The sequence below is a fragment of the Dermochelys coriacea genome, chromosome 2 (assembly GCF_009764565.3).
Source record: "Dermochelys coriacea isolate rDerCor1 chromosome 2, rDerCor1.pri.v4, whole genome shotgun sequence".
Lineage (NCBI taxonomy): Eukaryota > Metazoa > Chordata > Testudines > Dermochelyidae > Dermochelys > Dermochelys coriacea.
Window position 1 is genome coordinate 134435580 of NC_050069.1, and position 24390 is coordinate 134459969.

Here is a 24390-nt window from a genome sequence, read left to right on the forward strand (position 1 = left end):
AATCTTACATGAACCAAAAACTCAGTAATAATAATGGGGGATTTCAACTATCCCCTTATTGACTGGGTACATGTCACCTCAGGATGGGATAAAGAGATAAAGTTTTTTGACCCTTAAATTCTGCTTTTTGGAGCAGCTAGCCCTGGAACCCACAAGAGGAGATGCAATTCTTGATTTAGTCCTAAGTGGAGCTCAGGATCTGGTCCAAGAGATGAATATAGCTGAGCTGCTTGGTCATAGTGACCATAATATAATACCATTTAACATCCCTGTGGTGGGGAAAATACCACAGCAGCCCATCATGGTAGCATTTAATTTCAGAAAGGGGAACTACACACAAAATGTGGAAGTTTGTTAAACAGAAATGAAAAGGTACAGTGCCAAAAGTAAAATCTTTACAAGCTGCATGGAGACTTTTAAAGACACCATAATAGAAGCTCAATTTAAATGTATACCCCAAATTAAAATAAACATAATAAGAGGACCATAAAAGTGCCACCATAGCTAAACAACAAAGTAAAAAAAGCAGTTAGAGGCGAAAAGGCATCCTTTAAACAATAAAAGTTAAATTCTATTGAGGAAAATATAAAGGAATATAAACTCTGGCAAGTGCAGTGTAAGAATATAATTAGGAAGGCAAAAAAAGAATTTAAAGAACAGCTAGCAAAGACTCAAAAGGTACCAGCACATTTTTAAGTACATCAGAAGCAGGAAGCCTGCCAAACAAGTACTGGGGCCACTGTGTAATCGAGGTACTGAAGGAGCACGTAAGGACAATAAGGCCATTGCGGAGAAACTAAATGAATTCTTTCCCAAACCTGAGCCATTCTTTTTTGATGACAAATATGAGGAACGATCCCAGATTGAGTTGTCATTAGAGGAGGTTTTGGAACAAATTGATAAATTGAACAGTAATAAGTCACCAGAACCAGATGGTATTCACCCAAGAGTTCTGAAGGAACTCAAATGTGAAACTGCAGAACTACTAACTGTGGTATGAAACCTATCATTTAAATCAGTTTCTGTACCAGATGACTGGAGGATAGCTAATGTGATGTCATTTAAAAAAAAACGATCCGGTAGCAATCCTGACAATTACAGACCGGTAAGCCTAACTTCAGTACCAGGCAAATTGGTTGAAACTATGGTAAAGAAAAGAACTATAAGACATATAGATGAACACTTTTTGTTGGGGAAGAGTCAACATGTTTTTGTAAAGGGAAATCATGCCTCATCAATCTACTAGAATTTTTTGAGGGGGTCAACAAGCATATGGATAAGAGTGATCCAGTGGATATAGTGTACTTAGATATTTAGAAAGCCTTTGACAAGGTCCCTCACCAAAGGCTCTTAAGCAAAGTAAGTTGTCATAGGATAAGAGGGAAGGTGCTCTCCTGCATCAGTAACTGGTTAAAAGATAGGAAACAAAGGGTAGAAATAAATGGTCAGTTTTCAGAATGAAGAGAGGTAAATAGTGGTGTCCCCCAGGAGTCTGTTCTAGGGCCAGTCCTATTTAACATATTCATAAATGATCTGGAAAAAGGGGTAAACAGTGAAGTGGCAAAATTTGCAGATAATTCAAAACTATTTATGATAGTTAAGTCCCAAGACTGCAAAGAGCTATCAAAGGATCTCACCAAACTGGGTGACCGGGCAACAAAATGTCAGATGAAATTAAATGTTGATAAATGCAAAGTAATGCACATTGGAAAACATAACTCCAACTATATATATAAAATGATGGGGTATAAATTAGCTGTTAACACTCAAGAAAGAGATATTGGAGTCATTGTGGATAGTTCTCTGATAACATACACCTCAATGTGCAGCATCAGTTAAAAAGGCAAACAGAATATTGGGAATGATTAGGAAAGGGATAGATAATAAGATGGAAAATATCATATAGCCTCTATATAAATCCATGGTACACCCACACCTTGAATACTGATCATCCTATCCTCAAAAAGATATATTGGAATTGGAAAAGGCTCTCAAAAGGGCAACAAAAATGATTAGGGTATGAAACGGCTTCCATATGAGGAGTGATTAATAAGACTGGGAGTGCTCAGCTTGGAAAAGAGATGACTAAGAGGGGATATGATAGAGGTCTATAAAATCATGCCTGGTCCGGAGAAAGTAAACAAGGAAATGTTATTTACTCCTTCTCAGAACACAAGAACTAGGGGTCACCCAATGAAATGAATAGGCAGCCGGTATAAAACAAACAAAAGGAAAAATTCTTCACACAGTGCACAGTCAACCTGTGGAACTCTTTACCGGAGGAAGTTATGAAGGCCAAGATTATAACAGGGTTAAAAAAAACCTAGGTAACTTAGTGGAGGATAGGTCCATCAATGGCTATTAGCCAGGATGGGCAGGAATGCAGTACCATGTTCTGAAGTGACCCTAGCCTCTGTTTGCCAGAATCTGGGAATGGGCAACAGGGGATGGATCACTTGATGATTACCTGTTCTGCTCATTCCCTCTGAAGCACCTGGCATTGGCCAGTGTCGGAAGACAAAATATTGGGCTAGCTGGACTATTGGTCTGACCCCCTCTGGCCATTTTTTATGTTCTTGAAAAGAAACCAAGTAAAAAAATAAATATCTAATTTCCCTGAAGGCCTTTATTCACTAAACTACAGCATAAGTCTATATCAAGGAAAACTGAAAATTTTGCTGTGAAAGCATTTTTGACATTGCAAATATTTTTTTTAAAAAATGGTGTTTTTTTTCCCAAACTTGGATTAGTTGGTTGTTCAGTGTACATTACCATTCCAAACTATTCCCCTTGGCACTTTTAGAACTACATATTGGGTACTACTTCTACTTAGTTGATATTTTGTTTGTAACTGTAAAATATGGCTGTGTACTTTCAGAATCACCTCCCCCCCCCAAAAAAAAAAGTTTTACTTTTTCCTGTGTTATCAAAACTAAGGCTGAATTGATTTGGGAAATCAGAACTGTAGCCATATATTAGTCTCTTTGTTTTTCTTTTCTTTTTTTTTGCAATCAGAATGTTGTAAGGTTATCTAGAGAAGAAAAGCTGAAGAGGATAACGTCAGTCTGTGTCTCTGCAGACAAACCTTTAACATTTAATGAGGAAGTTTAATAAAAAGTAAATTTCTGCTGAGAATGCAAATCTGTATGTATAACTTGCTGTGATTTGCTGCACTGTTAAAATCTCAGATAGATCAATGTTGAACAAAAACTTTAAGAAGTGAAAATAAGGTGAAGATTTCTGAAGGCTGGGAGTACTTGCCTGCCTGCATGAACTGCTCTGGGCTGAATTCTCAAATGAATTCTCAAGGATTGTAAAACAGCAACAACGAACAAGATACAACTTGAATTTCATTCTGCACAAGAAAACAGTAATTTCTGCAGCAAAGCCATAACACATGGATTCCAACGGTGCGATTTGATAAAAGGTCCTGAGTATGCATTCTAGAAAGTCTTTATTTTTCATTTTTGTTCCTTTTTAACAGCAAATAAAAATGAAACCATAAATAAATAATTAAGCATGAATGCATATTTATTGCTCTTTATGAATAAATAATAAAAATGCCCCGATTATTTTAAACTCTGGTGTCTTCTTGGTAAAGAATCATGATAACACTTCAATCTATGAATCTTTTATCAATGTATTAATTTCCAAAAAAAGGGCTTTTGGGGGCCGACATGTTTCGTGCTTGGTCTCAACCTTGCAATGCTTAATAGGTCATGCTTCACCAATTTTAATGTTAACTGAAAATGAAAGAACTTTTTTCATTTGTTAATTTTTTCTCAGTTTTGTTGTTTTTCTTAGATACAAAAAAGCCATTTTAAGTTAACTAAAATAATCGTAGAAATGGAGGGCTGAAATGTATCTTAAGAGGTCATCTAGTCCACCTCCAGCACTGAGGCAGGACAAAGTATAGCTACACTATTTCTGACAGTTGTTTATCTAACTATTTTTCTTTAAAACCTCCAAGGATAGGGAATCCATAATGTCCCTTGGAAATCTATTCCAGTGCTTAACTAACCTTATAGTTAGAATTTTTCCCTAATATCTAACATAAATCTCCCTTGATGCAGATTAAGCCTATTACTACTTGTCCAACCTTCAGCAGACATGGAGAACAATTGATCACAGCCCTCTTTATAGCAACCCTTATCATATTTGAAGACTGTTACCAGGTACCTCTTTAGTCTTCTTAGTCTCAAGACTAAACATTCTCAGTTTTTTAACTTCCTATGTCTTACACGTGACCCTCCTGTTAAAACACCCCTGAATCATATTAGCCTTTTTCCACAACTGCATTATGTTGTTGACTCAGATTCAGTTTGTGATCCACTATAACCTCCAGATCCTTTCCATCAGTGCTACCACTTAGCCAGTTCTTCCTCATTTTGTAATTGTACATTTGATTTTTTTCCTTCTTAAGTGTAGTATTTTTCCCTTGTCTTTATTGAATTTAGTCTTGTTGATTTCAGACAAATTCTCCATTTTTTCCAAAGTTGTTTTGAATTTGAATCCTGTCCTCCAGAGTTCTTTTAGCCTCTCCTAGGTTAGTGTCATTTCCAAATTTCATAAGCATACTCTCTGCTCAATCATCTAAGTCATTAGTGAAAACATTAAATAGTACCAGATCCTGGACAGATTCCTGATGTATCCCACTAGATATGTCCCCCAGTTGGATAGCAAACCATTGATTACTATTCTTTGAATAAGTCCTTCAACCAGTTTTGCACCTACCTTCTAGTAATTTCATCTAAAACAGATTTCCGTAGTTTGCTTGTGAGAATATCATGGGGGACTATTTCAAAAGCCTTACTAAAATGAAAATATATCCCATCTCAGCCCATCCCTTCCCATCCACTATGCCAATAATTCTGTCAAATGAGGAAACAATGTAGGTTTGGCATGATTTCGTCTTGGCAAATCTGTGTGGGCAATTACTCATGAGCATTTTATCTTTAATGTGTTTACATAATGGTTGTTTAATAATTTGTTCCAGTATCTTTCCAGGTATTGAACTTTGGCTGAGTGGTCTGTAATTCCCAAGGTCCTCATGGTTCCTTTCTTAAATGATAGGTGCTATGTTTGCCCTACTCCAGTCCTCTGGGACATCAGTGATCCTCCATGAGTTTTCAAAGATAATTACTAATTGTTCTGAGGTTGTTTTTACTAGTTTCTTAAGCACCCTAGAGTGAATTGTATCAGGCTTTGCTGACTTGAATACAACTAACTTATCTAACTACATCGTAACCTGTTCTTTCCCTGTTCTTACTTGTTCTCTTTCTTCTTTGTTATTAATATTGTGTTAAGTATCTGTTCGCTATTTATCTTTTTAGTGAGGACTGAAGCAAAATGGGTTTAAACACCTCAGCCTTCTTGGTGCTGTCCATTATCCTCTCTCCTTTCCTCCTTGGTAGTGGGCCTACAGTTTCCTTCCTCATTTGGTTGCTCCTAATGTTTTTATAGAACTTTTTCCTATTGTCTTTCATGTTCCTTGCCAGGTGCAATTTGTGTGCCTTAGCCTTTCTGATTGTGTCCCTGCATGTATGCACTATTCTTTTGCACTCATCTTTAGAAATTTATCCATGGTTCTATGTTTTGTAGGATACCTTTTTGATTTTCAGGTCATTAAAGAGCTCTTGATGGAGCCATACTGGCCACTTACTATTCTTTACTCTACATCCCCACCTATTCCCAGGTCTCCAACTTCCACACACAGAGTCACTGGGACTATTCATGTCTGTAAAGTTAAGCACATACTTAAGTGTTTTGCTGCATTGGGAAAGAGTTTAGCATCTCACAGGATCAAACTTCCAGTCCTCCAGATGCCTTCCTACTTCTAGGAAAAAAGGTACTGAACTACTGGACTATCTCAAAAGTGTAGTTTAAGATGTTAGCTGTACTCTGTAAACTCTTAAATGTCCTGGAATGTGCTTACATGAGACCTCCATTCTCACTCCCTGTTTTAGATCCTCATAGCAGTGATCAGCAGAGGCACTCAACCTGTAAACTCCTCTATTTAAAAGAGAGAGGGACTGTTAGAAAGGTGTTTACAGTGAAATAACATCAGCTTTGGACCTTACTCCTCCTATGCCTTCTGAAAAAGCCCATATTCATTGACATGTAGAGACTTCTTCAAAGCTCATATGCTTTCCAAGCTTTGGGGAAGGTGTTTGTATGGGGCTAATATGTTTTGACAGGGAAGGCACCTGCTGGTAATTACCGTTTTGAGGGTAGGAAGAGATTGCAGTTTTTACCATATTTTAAATATCTATAGAACTTGCCTACATGGGTAGGTGGTTTTGGTTAGTATATACATTGTAATGAATAAAATCACTTTGTTCCTATGTCCTGGCATTGATGGTGGCCCAAATAAAATAAAATTATACGTCAAGATAAAATAATAAATTCATTAATAAAAAGTATAAGTAAATTAATATGGAAAGTCTGTAATCAGCAGAGATTTTAGACTATACTAGGGTACAGAGAAGATATGGCTTTTTCATGTTGATGTTTATATTATTGCTGAAGAGGGTGGAAGTTCATTCTTCAGGTAGTTAGGCAAGTTGTAAAACAGAGGAGGGGGCATTTGCTGTTAGTTGAAGTTATCTGTCATGATTTGCTGAAACTTGTACATGAACATTAAGTATGGGCATCACAGTTAAAAATGGCCATATGGATTTCAATAACAGTTTAAGGAAACAACATTTTATTTCTCTTTTCAGCTTATTGTACTTCAAAAATAATTCAGTCATCTTGAACCTAAAATAATTGCATGCCAGTGTATCTGTTACATTTCTATATAGGTTATTAAAACTTGGATAAAAATAAATGGTCAGGTCATTATTGGCTAATTGAGCTATATTTAACTTTTCAAATTAAACAAGCTATTCTCAAATTTCACTCTTTCCCATGTATTCAAGTTATCTATGTGAGTAGAATTAACAACTTCATTGGATAACAATTCTCAACCTTATAAGGTATATGCTAATCTCCAGCTTGGAAGTAGAAAGGAACTTTTATGTCCAGGATATAACATTGCACTTATAACATGGATGCTTCCTAAGCATTTACAGGTCCTGATCCTGCAAAGACTCACATGCTTACTTGACTATGACTCTGAGTCCCATTGACCTCAAACAGTTCAATTCATGGTGCATAAGTATCTGCAAGATCAGAGCCATAGGCTTCAAATATCACTGCCAGCTTTATGATAACACTAGAAATGGGCTAATGGTCTATTCCAATATTACATTTCTTATATATCTCCTCATTGATATTGGCCAACTCTATGTGTGGAAATAGGAAGTATGAGGCTACATGGAGTAGTGGGACAGAGAATTAACCTCCATAACTTCACCCTGCTTCCACTAACTGATTTCTTGAAAATAGTGTCCAAATGAGATAGCAAAAAAGATTCATAATCAAGTATTTACTGGAGAAATTACAGTAAATTTCGAAGTTTCTTTATTGCAACTGGAGCCATCACAAACTTCTCTGCTTCACTTTATCTACACAGCAATTCACACAGTTTAATCTTTCTAGAGTGCAGTTTATAACCCTATTCCACTTTATGACATAGTAGGAGTTGCAACTGATAATTTGTTAAAAAATCTGTTAACCACAGCAAGAAGGCTGCTTGCAGATGTTTCTGTTAATGCTGGAATTCTGTCTCTGAAATTCCATTGGTAGTCTTGTAAAAAGCAGTTTTAGGTTTAAGTTTTTGTTCTTTTGGAATCTTCTGATTTCTATACTTTAATTATTTTACACCATTCATTGATTTATGGAGCTCCATTGGTGTGATTTAAAATGGAATATATCTTTCAAGATTAGTATCTGCAGTAAATGGTGGCCTTATCCCAACATGTATAACTTTGGTGGTTCAAAATCTTGATCTGGATATGAATTTTGAAATTGGTGCTATCTTTACATAATGAGCCAAAACAAAACCCCAGATCTTAACACCCATAATTTTTTTGCAATTGGATATTAAGGTGATAACACCTTAAAAATATGGAAGGATGGGAAAAGGAGAAGCAATTCTGCAATTTGATTTCTTCTTTAGCTAGAAAGAAGGGATTTCTTGGGGGGCGGGGGGAAGGAAATTTTGGAAGTGCATTTAAAAATAATTGTTTGACAGGAAATCTAGAACTTTTATAATCTAAACCTTGTTTTCCTGGATGTACAGGTACCTCTGTTCTACAGGTGACAGCTACAGATGCAGATGACCCTACCTATGGGAACAGTGCCCGGGTGGTATACAGTATTCTTCAGGGACAGCCATACTTCTCTGTTGACCCTAAAACAGGTGGGCACTTTATATTTCTTATAGTTCGATTCACCTGATAGATTGCATTCTGGTATATTGTAACACAACATATAAAAGAATTGTTTTTCTCCTATTAAATTCTACCATTGACTTGAACACCCTTTGAGCTATGAGAATTGCAATTTTGTACTATAAATTCAAATGAAATGTCTGTGTATAGAATTAATTCTTCAAGGAGTTGTGATATAAACCATTCAGCCAAAGTGGAATATCACTTTTTTTGTACTTTCAGGTTTAGGCTCAGCAAACCACTCAACTGTGCCTACTAAATTATTTTTTTAAATTCTTTGTCTTGCCTGTAGGACAGGCTTAGCAGGATTAGTGAATGTGAGCTTCAACACACATACCATAAGAAACAAATATTATGTTTGTACTTCTAAAACTGCAATATTGTCATTACACTGAAAATGTGTTCTATATGACTCAAGGAGGAGAATGAGCTGGAATGATCAGATTTAAGCTCTGTGCATCATTTATGCTCCCCTCCCCACCCCCCAAGATACATAAAAGCATAAAACAAGAATAAGAAATCCAAATAGCTTATTAGAAAGAGTAAGAAATGTCTACCAAGTGGGGTGTTTAATATTGCTTGAATTTCCTGAACCCCATTAACCTATTTATTGTTTGATGACAGACATTTTATTTTGTTTAACATGATTTTGTATCTTTAATAACAAAAAGCTGTTTAATTTAATACAATATTCACTTCAGATTAATTTAATAATTGTTGTTTTTCCTTTTCCCTCTCTTCAAAAACAAATCCTTGTAAGCCAGCAAAATTTTGCTATGGAGCAAAGAGATCACAACTACTATTTATGACAGAAACAAATAATGATTTTGAAATTGTATGACATGAAAAACTTGTTACGTGTGTGTGTGTATGTGTGTGTGTGTGCTGATCTCCCTATGCACAACTGCTGGAGGAGTAAATTTACTATGTGAGGTAAGAGTATCTGAATCTGGCCCTTGGTGATTATAAAACAAAACATTTTTTATCAGGAACAATGGGTTCTAATTTTCCCTGACATGTCTCAAGACAAGAAGCCTGTAGACTCAGGTCGAAAAACAATATTTTGTGCTATGTCTTTAAGAGGTGTAGTACAAACCTCCCAGCCAGGTGCTGGTTATATCATCTTTTCATATATACACCATATACAAGGTGCTGTTATATCATCTTTTCTTGCCCTGAGATTTCAGGCAACTATGTGGGCTGAAACAGCCCTGGGTGCAATTTAGGCAGCCCTATATTTGAGGACTCTAAACCATGTTGCCTATCGGCAGCAATGCCACCCAGAATCCACTATTGTGGTGCCCCACACATATTCCATAATCTGGGATTTGCAGAGATGGCCTCTACTCCATTCCTATGGTGGCTGGATACAGGATTTTCACAACCCATTTTGCTGCCACAGTATAAAGCAGCATAAGGATTCCAGAATGGGAGGAAGAATTTCCTCCCTACATCATTTCTTGATGAATTTGATAAAACAATAACAACAGTTTGCTAACTTATATCCAGCAAAACTGATCCAGGGTACCAAGAAATACATTAATGAGGCTTGTAATATTTTACACTTCAAGTTGCTCATGGAGCTTCCAGTAGGGAGGGGTCATCTTCTGATTTAGAGTGTTGAGAACAAAATCTTTCCAATATGTAATTCAGACAACTAGATAAAGGTGTGTGTGTGTGTACGTGTGGATGCATGCCGCATAGATATATCAGATCCTTTAGAAAGAATTGAGTGTGTTTTAAAGGTGATAGAATATCTGTATTTGATTGGCCAAGCATTATGATGTGTTTGATAGTTGATTTTTTTTAGAATTGTATTAATGTAGGTCTTTTAGAGTAAGATAATTTTAAACTAAATTGCATTTTAAAAAGCTTAAGAAGAAAATAGGAAATTCAGAGTTAAGTTTACGCAAATTTTCTCAATCTTTGTACCACACCACACTATTCACCATCCACATGATATCAGATCACAGCAGTGACAACTATAGTTCCCATAGTTGCCATCTATATTTCTACTTTATTTTGTCATTCTAAGGCAATGTTCGATCTAATTCATTCTGGACAATGAGATATTCTGTAAACTGGAGCCATTACTTAGCCAATGGATGGCTCATAGTGCAGATTTGGTTGTGTGTGGATGTTTGAAAGTCAGGCCCACATCAGGGAAGAGAATAAGGCAGTTGTAGTGGTCTTTGTACTCAGAAAGTGGATAGATTTAACATTAATTTCTGAAGCCTTCATGAGGATTGGCCTAATAAATTTAAGTGGTTTCAAGATTTATGTAGATGATAAGATGTGACAATATTATGACTTCTTGACTATATTGGAAATATGGGATGGGAGAAAGATAGGTTTTATTCTTTATAAGGAAGGTGAAAAGTGAGACATTGATAGAGATGGTTGATGTGGGCAGGGAAAATTGGAGAAAGGTATTTCACTTGGAAGGTGAATAACTATGTTGTTATGTTATGTTCCGATAACATCAGTATACTGAGTTTGGTATGATTCAAGGGGAAAATTAAGATACTGGAAAATGAAGAAAAAGATGTAGTGTGTGGCTTTAAGGTGTGTTTAATCTAGATGTAGGATAGTCAGAGATATAACAGGAGAATATGAACTGTTTGACAGTCTTTGTAAAATCTTAATTCTGAAGTTCTGAGATTGCAATGGCTTCAAGCATTCCTCATAAGAAAGCACTAATTTACAACATCTCTGGACTGGTTCTTTTACTGAGAGTACAATAATAATGATTTAAAATGTGCCAGTACAAAGAAGGGATGTGCAGGTAGTTCCAAGCATAAGGATGTGCCATGTGTGCCAAACTGGCTATCTCAGTGATTTATAACATATTGTCACTTCTATTTTGTCTAGAACAATATACTTACCCATAATTTACAGACAGCACTTAGATTTTGTGGTATCAAAATCTTTAAAAAATGATTTTGCAAAAATGTATTTATAATTCACATGGAGGGGAGGCGGGGAGGAACAAACAGCACTTGATACTAGCTCATAAGCCAACTGAATACGGTAGGACTTATACAATTTGTGTATCTTTTTTATTTTTGACATGTTAAATCATGCTGCATAACAGTAATATGTGATGAAACTATTAACATTAATAATTTATAATCATGGTATTGCTATACGCACATATGTATATAGCAATATGCTACAAAGACTTAAGTGCTCACCCCATTTCAGCTCACTTAAAAATGCAGCACTAATGGTACAGGCACGTTGTATTCCTATTTTAGAGAAAGTATATCTATATAAAATGATTAATGTGCCTCCATTACCATTAGCTCTGAATTTTTAAGTGAGCTGAAATGAGGTGAGTACTTGAGTCTTTGTAGTTTTAGGTGGTATGATTTTGTTCTTTGTGTGTTTGATGTTTTTGATCACATTGGGCAGGATTGTGACTTTTGAGGGAGGGGGTACAGTGTCCCTTTGTTTCGATGCAGAGTTCAGCCACAGAGCACAAAACACTACAGGAAGGGCAGAGCACTATATTTTTGATTTATTATTAATTGTTAGTATCAGTGTAACTTAGGGATCCTGATCAGGGCCCCATAGTGTTCAGTTCCGTACACACACAGGTCATAAAAACACAGCCAACACTCCAAAAAGCTTACAGTTTGAAGCCTTGACTAGAGAGAAATTTGCACCAACGTAACCAGATCTGTTTAGGTTTCAGAGTGGTAGCCATGTCAGTCTGTATCAGCAAAAACAATGAGGAGTCCTTGTGGCACCTTAGAAACTAGCAAACTTATTTGGGCATAAGCTTTTGTGGGCTAACTTCATCAGACGCATGGAGTGAAAACTCACTTCATCAGACGCATGGAGTGAAAACTACAGTAAGCAGTATATATATTACAGCCCATGAAAATATGGGAGTTGCCTTACCAAGTGGGGGGTCAGTGCTAATGAGGCCAATTCATTTAAGGTGGAAGTGGCCAAATTCTCAACAGTTGACAAGAAGGGGTGAATATCAAGAAAGAGAAAAATTATTTTTGTAGTGTTAACGATGCCAATGCAATCAAGGAGGACGTCACCCATTTCCAACAGTTGACAAGAAGGCGTGAGTAACAGCAGAGGGAAAATTACTTTTTGTAGTGACCCATCCACTTCCAGTCTTTATTCAGGCCAAATTTGATGTTGTACAGTTTGCAAATTAATTCCTGTTCTGCAGTTTCTCTTTGAAGTCTGTTTTTGAAGGTTTTTTTGCCACTTTTAAGTCTGCTATTGAGTGTCCAGGGAGATTAAAATGCTGTCCTACTTGTTTTTGAATGTTACAATTATTCATGTCTGATTTGTATCCATCTATTCTTTTGCGTAGAGACTGCCTGTTTGGTTTCCGTTTAGAAATTGATTTAATTACAATGGTGAAACTCTCTTGTGTGAACATTTCAGTTTCAATGTCTTATATAAATTTGGCAAAAGTACATTCCTTACTGACCTAAGCTAAAGCTAAAGCCAAAGCCAAGCCTGCTTGGTAGGACTCATAATTAGCTGTTGGTATGGAGGATGGTTGACAATAGCACAGAATTTAGCAGATCTGAATCTAATTCTTTCTTCTGCATCAACTTCCTTCTGTGACCTTGAACAAGTTACCTCTTTCTGTTCTTCAGTTCCCCATCTGTAAAATGGGGATAATAGTACTCTCCTGCTCACAGGGGTGTTGTGAGGATAAATATGTTAAAAAAGATGAGGTGCTCAGATACTAAGGCAATGGGGCCATATAAGTAGCTTAAATTACTTCCACATTGGAGCAGGGATGGAACTTTGAATCATTTACAACTCCCTGCTCGGTCAGCTGCTGAGACTGCACAGCTGAGTGCTGCCCAATGAAATGGACTCAGAGTAAATTCTTGATCTGGCTTATTATGTTGTACTACAGTCTTGACATGACAAAGGGCCCTAAACCTTTGTAGCTCAACAGTCAAACCTTAAGAACTCTGCAAGAATTGTTACACAAAAAATGGAATTTTGCAGAAGATAAATTCTATTTATATTATGCAAGCAAGTATAGAGAGTCTTGAAAGTCTTGCTTACAGTTATCGCTCAGACCATTTATTTATATCCTCCACTACAGAATCCAAATGTTTTATTATATTTGACTGATTTCTGCTTTGTGGTATCAAAAAGAAGTCATACTGGAGAATGACCATGTCAGTCAAGGTCTTCTCTATCAGTGTTATATGTTACTAACAGAGCATGCAGCTCCACTTAAGCTAAAACTTACTGTTTCCGTTGTGGATGACCATTTCACATTTTCTCCAGGAGATTTAAAAACTATATTCCATGAGCAGGTTTTATTTTTTTTTCTTTGAGGTATCCTTGGAAATAGCTCCCATGGATATTTTACTTCCTGTTTACACCAATGTCAAAGCATTCAGTTTACCGTCAAAGAGAATTACAAGAGAGACAAGGTAGGTGAGGTACTGTATTTTATTGGACCAACTTTTCTGTTGGAGAAAGAGAATCTCAAGGAATTCAAGCTCAAAACAAAAATTAAGAGTCTAGTCACTTTCTTCTAATTCTGCTAGGTATTATTAAATGTATTGTTCTGATCCTTGAGGTTTTTATTTAGTTTTGTTTCTCTTTTCAAGAATTATTTTTTACCCTGATTTTAACAGTGCTATTTTTTAACTAGCAACTAATAATACCCTAAGTATTATTATTTCCTTCGCTTTAGATTTCATGGCAATAATTAAGACACAAACGTGAATCTTTCTTACTATGATTGTAAGCTGCGAGTATTCACCAGTCTTTGTTGTACTTCCATTTCTTGTGTTCAGCACATTTGCACATCATTAGTATGTTCCCCAAAGGTACTCAAAGAAAGGGAAAGGTGGTAAGAGAGATGAGTTGTACATGTGGGAAGATGAAAAACAGAGTAGAAGAAAAATAGTTGGTTGATGCCACTTAATACATTTACTGACATGCTGCTGAGTGCTACAAAACACAGGCTAGGAATATTTAACATCCTAGTTTTGATTAAATAAAGTAGCTTTTGCTGCTCTGCATCTGGTTTTCCTGAGAACTCTATTTTGGCCCAACTAAAACTTTCACAGGACTTGCATACAATTAAAACCCTCATTGATTAGGGCTATTTGTTCACTATGATGCAAAGACTACAGGAGAACAAGATGCGCTCCAAAAAAGGGGGATGTGAGAGGAGTCCCAAACTGGGGACAGATACCTAGCCATTAATTTCCAGAACAAAAGTGCTCAGCAAATCTTGTGTACAAAGAACAGAGGAAGGTACAAAACTGTGTGCAACATGTCCAAAAAAAGCCAGTGAAATGGTCTTGCATCCTTCTCCAAAGCTGTCTGAAAAATGATGCGTAGTTGACAACCACCATTGGTGACCTACGTCCTGATAACAGATTTCTCGGAGAAGTTGGAATGAGGAGGAAGAGGAGGTAGGATGTAGCACAGTCTAGCATGCTTCAGACCTTTATTGACAAAGGCATTGGATACAGACACATGTCCCAGACAGGACACAGGATGACAGTCATTACCCCCTAAGAGGCTGCAGTGCTTTTACCCCAGACATATCCAGTATAATGTTTATTTCAGAAAACAGTTAAGAGGATCAAGACAAAGGATAACAGGCTGCCCAGCACTCCAAGATAATTGCTCTTCTCCTTTGGAAATGGAGCTGGGCACTGGGGCTTCTTCTTTTTTTTTTTAAATAAAAACCCTCTTTGACCTTCTGGGCAATTGCTGTGGATGTTCTGGATGATCCAGCATACTGTTATCCTTATCAGCCTACTGGCATTATGTCTGCCTACCTGCTAATTGCCAGTCAGCACCTGTTCAGTGTTGTTTTCTCAAGGCTTCTGGACATGGCACCTATGGACGCTAACATCCTGACTCTATAAACAGAACCATTATCCTAAGATGGCATTGTCCCAGTTTTCTGTGGACATATACTTCCCTTTACCTATGATCTGTGGATATATTATTATATCCTTATACTTTTGACGCAGTGCCTGGGCAGCTTTGCCCTGTGTATTTGTTATACCCAACTCTTAAACACATGGTGGGGAAGAAGTGAGGCGTATACTGTAGCAGAGGTTCTGTTCCCTTACTCTTACTACCTGTTTCCCTTCTCTTATGTGTAAATTGCCCTGTGAACAGCATTATTGGAGGTTCGAGCTCTGTCTTCTGCATGCTGGGACAGCATAATGATACTCCAGCTTTTGTGTTTATTATGTATGCTTTCCCCTGTCTGATAGCTGTTTGCATCTCTTTTCACATGTACTGGCCCCACTTCATTCAGGATGCTAGGGCCTATATTTTTTTGCCCTTAAAATATCCTACTGGCTGTTATACTAGCTAATGATTTTGGTGTAAGAAAAAATAATTCAGTTTTATCAAGCTGTAAAATGTGATATCCGTAAAGTAGGATTATCCTTCTATTCACAGATCTTTCTCCCTGACTTGCTTTTGGCAAGAGATGTATAAGCTTTTTAATTTAAGAGATTTGTAAACATTGTGAGCTAATATTCTATACAAATACCATGTAGAAAATGGCATGCATTGTAGAATTGTGTTTAACTTCAGGGGGAGGACAGGAAAAAAAAAGAGATTTCACCCTTAAACCACACATACATCACTGTAATTTTTAGCTCATCTGGGATGTGAGCCAGCACAGTGACTCTAAAGAATAATGCACCAGACTCTTAAACACTCTTCCCCTTAGGACTTGTTCCACATGTTAGAAACACTTTGCAGGTCAAATTTCAGTTCTGTGGAGTTAAGTAATATCTTCATGGTTTTTGGTTGTGCTAACAGGTGTCATTCTTCTTGACAATGATTCTCTCTTTCTTACTTCCTGTTAATTTACTATGATAGAAAGAATGGGGAAAACATGTTGCCAATAATGCATCTAATCCTCAATTCAAAAATTACTGGGATGTTCGGAGGATACTGTTTGTCTTTTTGTTCTATACTTACATTTTCTTTAAAAACTGATTCAATAATTTAGATTAAAATATTAGTACAAAAATATATAACTTTCTTTGTGTACTAGTACTCAACAAACTTTTACTCCTCCATCCACAACATACACCTTAGCATTATGGCAACTATCATACTACACAGATCACTCTCCAGAACCTTAATTTTGCCACCCTTTGCCTTTCTCTACCCCATTACCTAATGATTTTTTTCCAACATTAATAGCTATGGATCTTAGCTGTAGTAGTGGGTTGCACTTGATGAAGATATTTTGCTAAAGGCTGTGTGCATCAGGGAGGTTAAAGAGGATGCTGGAACACTGGCCTCCCCAAAGGGAGCGGAGATAAGGCAGCAGTGTGGTTTATAATGTAGGTTAGTTGTACTAATGGTGAGGTGTATGTTTGTGGAGGGAGGAGTAGAAGTTATGTATCATTAGGTGACTTAACTTGTCATGACTTTGCTTTTGTGGGTTTGTGTCAGGTATGCTGTGCTAATTACTTCACAGTGAGGTGTTGTGTGTATTAAAGTCCTAATTTTTTTAGTGTTAAATCAGAGCTTGAGGTTGTATAAAGGGCAGTGGACCTGTGGGGTGATAAAAGTACAGCTATTGGTGGAGAACATTTTATCTGTCAGCAGCTGCACATGGATCCTCATTCATCTGCCAAAAAAAATCTGACAAAAACATTAGATTTCCCTGACGGAGAAGGTTGTATGTATGTCCATCAGTCGTATTTGCATGCATTCAGGCCCCAACAATCAGGTTTGAATGCACAGCACACAAACGTTTAGTTATAATGTGAATAACATCTAAAAATGACTCAACATTTTATTTTAAACAAACTACTTATTCTGCCAGATTTAGTCAGGAGCCACCTGTCTTTTAATGTAGGTGCATATAGACAATTTTTCTCGAGGCATTGGACAACAATGAAAAGTCGTGTTGTGAAGGACAAATTGCAACTCAGCACAAGCAGAAATACTTCCTACTAACCATTTAAATTTCACATCAATTGGCCACCTACTTTTAGAGGAAACACAGAAATATATACCTCACTTTAGAATTCAACACTAACTGAGGAGTTGATATCAGGAACCTCCATAATGCATTTTTTTCATCTGAGCAGGAAGGTGGGAGAGAAACCACTTTCAAAGCCCAAGCACATTACCTCCATAATGGTTCTGAGCTTTACCAACCCAGAGTGTCAGAATTTGGTGTTGGCTTCTGGGATGTTTTAGGGATCACCAAGACTAGTTCAGGGTTCTGTCACTATCTGTCCTGTTACCTTGGGTGCCTTAATGCTGTACTGCTATGTCTCAGTGCCCTGACACCAATAGCCAGTCTAAAAGCATAAAGGTCTCACCTTGGTTGCCACTAGCCTAGTTACTCCTTACACGTTGACATCAACATCCCTTCCAGTCCTGAGTCTCCCCAGATCTGTCCACCCTGAGCTCTTAACTACCAGACATTTGGACTTTTCCCCTCTGGTTCATCACCCCGAAGGAAGAAAGCTACTCCTCATGTTATAGGTTCACTTTGGCACACACACACCACACAGTCTCCACAACATAAACCTGTCTGGGATAAAAATAAACAAAAAAAAGTTAATTTAATAGAAAAGTCTTAGTTTCAAAGGTGAAATAGTAAGGGAAGAAAACAGAGATGTGTTATCCAGAAAATAAGCATATATACAACCTCAAGCTTTATATTTCTATATTAGCTAAAATCCCTTTTCTAATACAAGTTACCTATAATTTCTGGACAGTTTTCCCGAATGCTCTCTGGGAAGGAGGGATTCCAGTATTCCACAGACAGCCCTGTGCTTAGGTGCTGGCCCTCCATTTCTGGATTAAAAAAATCTCAGCAATAAACCTGCTTTTAAAAGTTGCTCTCTCTCTCTCTCTCTCTCTCAGACTCCAGTGATCCATAGTGAGGGAAATTCCCTCATCTCTTAGATTTCCGAGGGGTTGTCTATGCTTACAGTGTTGCAACAGTGCAGCTGCGCTGCACCACTGTAGAACTTAATGAAGACACTGCCTATGCCGAACACCTCCCGTCAGCATAGGTACTCCACTGCCCTGAGAGGCAGTAGTTACGTTGATGGGGGAAGCCCTCCCCATGACATGGTGCTGTCTATGCAGGGGGTTAGGTCAGTATAACTATGTCACCCAGGGGGGTGGATTTTCCAGAGTGATGTAGTTATACCCACATAAGTTTGTAGTGTAGATCAAGGCCAAGACAGCAGTTTTCTTTTCATTCTCAAATTGTTTCATTTTTTTCTCGTTAACTCAAATGATCCACCATTATCTCTTCATGGCTGGACAATGAATGGGTACTTGAAATTGGTTTTGTGTAAACAACTAGCTTGGGAGACGCCACTCCCTGTCTGATTGCTTGTGAGGTGATGCTGTAGTTGCACCATAGGTACAATTTAAATGATCTATATGTACATACATTCATAATCATAATCTGAATACATATCTCCCAATGACCATCAAATTCAGAACGTTACAAGCTTTCATAAAAGACATTCCTCAATACATTTTTATATTACAGCAATACTATATACTATCAGGTGATTCAATTACTTATTCTTTGATGTTCAGGCTCACTATTCTCCTACGATGTTCACTGGACCCTTTAGTGGTTCACTGAGACCAGTAAGGGGTTCTGTTACAGTCTGCCCCATAACCATGGCTGTCTCTGTGCTGTGCAGCTTTGGCTCAGAGCCCTGACACTAGGAGCATTCTGACAGCATAGTGGTCTCACCCTGGCTTTCATCAGTCCAGATACTCCTTGCAGGAAGACCCCAATAACCCTTCCAGTCCTTAGTCTCCCAATGGCCATCTCCCTTGCAGTGCCCAGTCTCTTTTACTGGACACTCACAGAGGAAAAATCAAATTTTACACAAAATTTGGCTAAATTTTACTAATTTACACAAGCTGACACTTATTTCCTTCCCAGTAGAATGAATTACAAGTGTTAATGGCAAACGTTCAATCAAAATTATAGGTAATGTATTAAAAAAATTAAAAACAATATTAAAGAAGCATTACTGTTAGCAAAGTAGTCTGAGGGTAAATACAATAGCACAGAAGCAAACAGTGTCAATTTTTGCTCTTAATCACAGTGTAAACTGGTTTACTTCTGAACAGAATTTAGACCACGGAATGAAAGGAGTTTATTTTATTAGTTAATTTCTTTTATTTTTATCTCATTAAAGCTGAGAAATGAAATTAGTTTCAAGAGTGATGAAAATACACTTACTCATATGCAAAAAAAACCCCAAATAAAAAATCTTGAAATATTTGAAAACATCACTTTCTTCCAAAAGGATTATTTTTTAACATTTCAAAGAAAAGAATAGAACAATGTTTTTTCTTCCCTCTTGTTCCTGTAGCTTTAGTGGAGTCACATACTTTTTATTGATTGATATAAAATATGCAATTAACTTTCACTTAAGATTATGGGAGTGCATTTCCCATCAACACAATTATTTAGATACCAGGAATTCCCTAGTTAAGAAAACATCACCCAAACACATTACATGCTACCTAGCTTTACAACCACATGTAACACTATACATATGTATTCTTACACTATGTATTCCTTTCAAGAAACACATCTATACCAGCCCATAAATACACACAAAGAAAACTAGTTTTGTCTGAGATTCTGTCTAGAATAATCCAAACCTAAATTTTAAACCACTATTAGCAAACTATTTGTTCGCTAGAGGGCATTGAAGGAAAAGTTCAGACTAACAGCATAAATTTTTTAAAAAATTATTTTTAACTGCTAACCTTTAAACCATTGAGCAAATTTTCATGTAAATTTCCAGAAAAAAGTCTCTGTGTCTTGCAAGTATAAATAAAGTGTTATCACCTTATCTCTTCACAAATTTAATTTCCATTAAAACTGTGAATCTCCATAAAACCTTATCTATGGAATAACTAGCAATGCCTTCATACATAACAAAAAAAAAAGTCACATTACATATGTTACAACTTGTTTGCAAATATGGTTTGGGGTTTTATTTTTTGGCTTTGCTAAACCTTTGAATTAATGAATTTAAGATTAATTTATTCTGGGATCTCAAAAAACCCTAAAGGCCAGCATCAAGGCTATCTGTGCAGCCTAAAGCAACTCCTTAGGGGAAGGGTTACCACAGCTTGTCCAGGAACTGAAAACAGAAGCGGGTGATTACTACAGTGCTAGAAATTTTAAATAGCTCCAGAGAAGTACTCTCCCCAGGGGGGGTTGCACAAACTGGTTTAGGGCAGTCCCTAGAAAGAGCAAGAAGAACTTGGGATATCAAGGCTGAGTGTGGGGAGATAACAAATGGATGCAACAAATGAACAGGGCATTGGATCTTCAGGGGACCCCAAATTTTGCTGAATGATTGGAAAGACTTTGGCCAACTGATGAGTATGATGGGTGATTCCTGGAATGTATAGGCTGCGTTCAAATGTGTGTGTATATATATATATATATATAAAATGTGTTCTTCATAATGCTTTTGCCTTAAAAATAAGGGTACTTTGCTGTGGAAGGTCACTGGTAAAAAACACTAACTTGGAGAGAGAGTGTATTAGAGATTGGGGCCACCTTTTTGCTGGACCCTGGCTTGTTCTTGCTGAGCCAGAGCTCCCCGTAGGGTAATTCTTCCTAAAACCTTCTCACTGAGAACAGGGAAGGTAATTTCCAGCAGAGTCAGTTGTTGTGATTTCTTTTTCTTTCATTTCAAGTTTTCTCAACAAACAAGATCAAATCTTCCCAGAGTCTGTCCCGCACTCCCCATAAGTTCCTCAACCCAAAGTTCCTGGCTTCTACCTGAGAGCCTTTTGATAATAGGACTTCCCCCACAGTCTTCCTTCTGTTCACCTTTTTGTTTCTGGGAGCAGTTCCTCCCAGCTGTAGCTCCAGTCTCTGATAGGTACTGCAACTCTTCCCTTTAATTGCCTGACTTCTCCTTTTATGATGATTAGAGGGTAAGCTGCCAGCTTTAGCAGGTGCTGTAGGCGGGGCTAATCAGCCAGCTAACTAGCTGCCAGCCTCTGACCTCAGTCAAATTGTATCCCTTATATCTTCACAGAAAGCAAAGTACAGGTGGTGGCATTTAGGAAGACTGGCTTGATAGGGGTATCAAAGTGTATGGCAAGGTGCTGTGCAACCTTAAAACACCCAGTTAGGAGGTAAAGACAGAAGGGTCTCTGTCCAGGAGTTGATTGCTGAAAGTCTGAAATCTTAAGTTTGTGGGTGCTTTTGAGGAACCACAGAAGGGTTTAAACATGTGCAGTTATCCTGTAACTCTGACTCAGTTTAGTTAAACATGTCCATAATTGTTTTCAGGATTGGGGTCTCATTGAGTCATAAAAACTGAAATAGATTTGACTTTATTTCCTAGTCACCTCTATAGGTCAGGGTTCCAAAAATCATAGAACATGGTTCAGTATCTGCTCACAGTGGGTATTGTTACATATTCTTGATAACTTCTTTCATCCTTCTATTCTTGTTTATAACTGCAAATGTGTCACTTATTTCAATAAAGTGCTTCCAAACACAATTTGGATAGAGGATGTTATGTTGCACTGTAGTGTATTGCACAGATTGACTGCTGATATAAACACAAAAGGTTAAAGAAAATCAGAATCTAGGACATTACAATGATATCACTATTTAATGGAAACATTCTTCATCTATAGTTAGGGCCCTACCAAATTCACGGCCATGAAAAACATATCACTGACCGTGAAATCTGGTCTTTTGTGTGCTTTTATCCTATACTATTCAGATTTCATCGGGGAGACCAGTGTATCTCAAATTGGGGGTCCTGACCCAAAAGGGAGTTGCAGGGGGGTCCCAAGGTTATTTTAGGGAGGGTCACGGTATTGCCACCCTTACTTCTGTGGCAGGTTTCAGACTGGTAGCCGTGATAGTCTGTATCAGCAAAAATAATGAGGATTCCTTGTGCCACAAGGACTCCTTACTTCTGTGTTGCCTTCAGAGCTGGGCAGCCGGAGAGCGACAGCTATTGGATGGGTGCTGAGCTCTGAAGGCAGCGCCCCTTCAGCAACAGCACAGAAGTAAGCATAGCCACCCTTACTTCTGTGTTGCTGACTTCAGAAATATGAGGCTGGAGAGTGGCAGCTGCTCACTGAGGGCCCAGCTCTGCAGGCAGTAGCACAGAAGGATGGCAATACCATACTGTGCGATCCTTACTTCTGTGCTGCTGTTGACAGTGGCTCTGCCTTCAGAGCTGGGCTCCCAGCTAGCAGCCACCGCTCTCCAGCTGCCCCGCTCTGAAGACAGTGCCACTGCCAGCAGCAGAACAGAAGTAAGAGTAGCAGTACTTCAGCCCCCCTACAATAACCTTGAGACCCCCCCCCCCAAAACTCCTTATTGGGTCAGGATCCCAACAATTACACCCCCTGAAATTTTAGATTTAAATAGCAGAAATCATGAAATTTATGATTTTGTAAATCCTATGCCTGTGAAATTGACCAAAATGGACCATAAATTTGATAGGGCCCTATCTATAGTGCAGGTTTTTCTTTAAAGACTAAAGCATTCTGATAAAGCATTAGGGACCTAGTATTGTGGAGGGGGGAGCTATTGTCATAGGGGATTTTCCTATTTGCTTTCATAAGTACAACATTCTCTTTGATATATGAAAAACAAAAAACAAAGAATATTACTATTTTTTCATCAATGCCCATCTGCAGTTCCAATTCAGATATGTACAAGTAACTGTTAATTTCCATTTAACTGCAAACAAACAACACTTTATTTCACCACAATGTGAAATGTTTAAATCAGAAAGAGAAATGTGATAATGTACAATACAGTTCCTCTTTCTATATCACCTGCTCTTCTCTGTTGAGTCTGTTTTGAAAACATGTAATAAGACTGCTAAGACTCACCCACTCAGGGACAAAATGATTGAGAAAGACTAAACATTATTATAAAGCTAATTTACTAATGAATAAATGCCCCTTGATTTATGAAGTATTGCATAGACCAACTAGTCTCTATACAGAGTCATTCATGTGTTTATGATTCTTTTTGTCCCTCTAATAATTCAGGCTGACACCAGCAAAAGCTAGCTAAGTGATAGGACAGATTCCTTAGGTTTGGCAGACCCAAATAATGGATCTGTTCCAATATTTAAAAAACAAAACAAAAAGAAAACAAAAACCAGTCTTGTAGTCTCCCTATACATGTCTTTATTTTACACAGCATAGTTTCATAGAAGCAGTAGCTATCTTAAAATAATTTTAAGGTTGCAAAATCAGGCATTCCAAACTTCAGACATGCCAGATTTAAGGTTGCTTGTGCAGTCCTAATGCATTATAATCAATAGTCTTGTCAAGCATCACATAAAGTTTATCTTTGAAAACTCGTGGCGAACGGGGGAAGTCCCGGATGACTGGAAAAAGGCTAATGTAGTGCCCATCTTTAAAAAAGGGAAGAAGGAGGATCCTGGGAATTACAGGCCAGTCAGCCTCACCTCAGTCCCTGAAAAAATCATGGAGCAGGTCCTCAAAGAATCAATCCTGAAGCACTTAGAGGAGAGGAAAGTGATCAGGAACAGTCAGCATGGATTCACCAAGGGAAGGTCATGCCTGACTAATCTAATCACCTTTTATGATGAGATTACTGGTTCTGTGGATGAAGGGAAAGCAGTGGATATATTGTTTCTTGACTTTAGCAAAGCTTTTGACACGGTCTCCCACAGCATTCTTGTCAGCAAGTTAAGGAAGTATGGGCCAGATGAATGCACTATAAGGTGGGTAGAAAGCTGGCTAGATTGTCGGGCTCAACGAGTAGTGATCAATGGCTCCATGTCTAGTTGGCAGCCGGTGTCAAGTGGAGTGCCCCAGGGGTCGGTCCTGGGGCCCGTTTTGTTCAATATCTTCATAAATGATCTGGAGGATGGTGTGGATTGCACTCTCAGCAAATTTGCGGATGATACTAAACTGGGAGGAGTGGTAGATACGCTGGAGGGGAGGGATAGGATACAGAAGGACCTAGACAAATTGGAGGATTGGGCCAAAAGAAATCTAATGAGGTTCAATAAGGATA

The 24390-nt window shown here is 37.8% G+C and overlaps 1 protein-coding gene across 8 annotated transcripts in view; it reads left to right on the forward strand.

The window, feature by feature from the left end:
• Window positions 1-24390, forward strand: part of CDH18 (cadherin 18) — a 908539-nt gene that overhangs the window by 699912 nt on the left and 184237 nt on the right. For all 8 annotated transcript variants that reach the window (XM_043508441.1, XM_038391555.2, XM_038391556.2 and 5 more), the window contains one exon: window positions 8186-8305. In XM_043508441.1, coding sequence (XP_043364376.1) covers window positions 8186-8305 — 120 coding nt within the window. The remainder of the gene's footprint in view (window positions 1-8185; window positions 8306-24390) is intronic.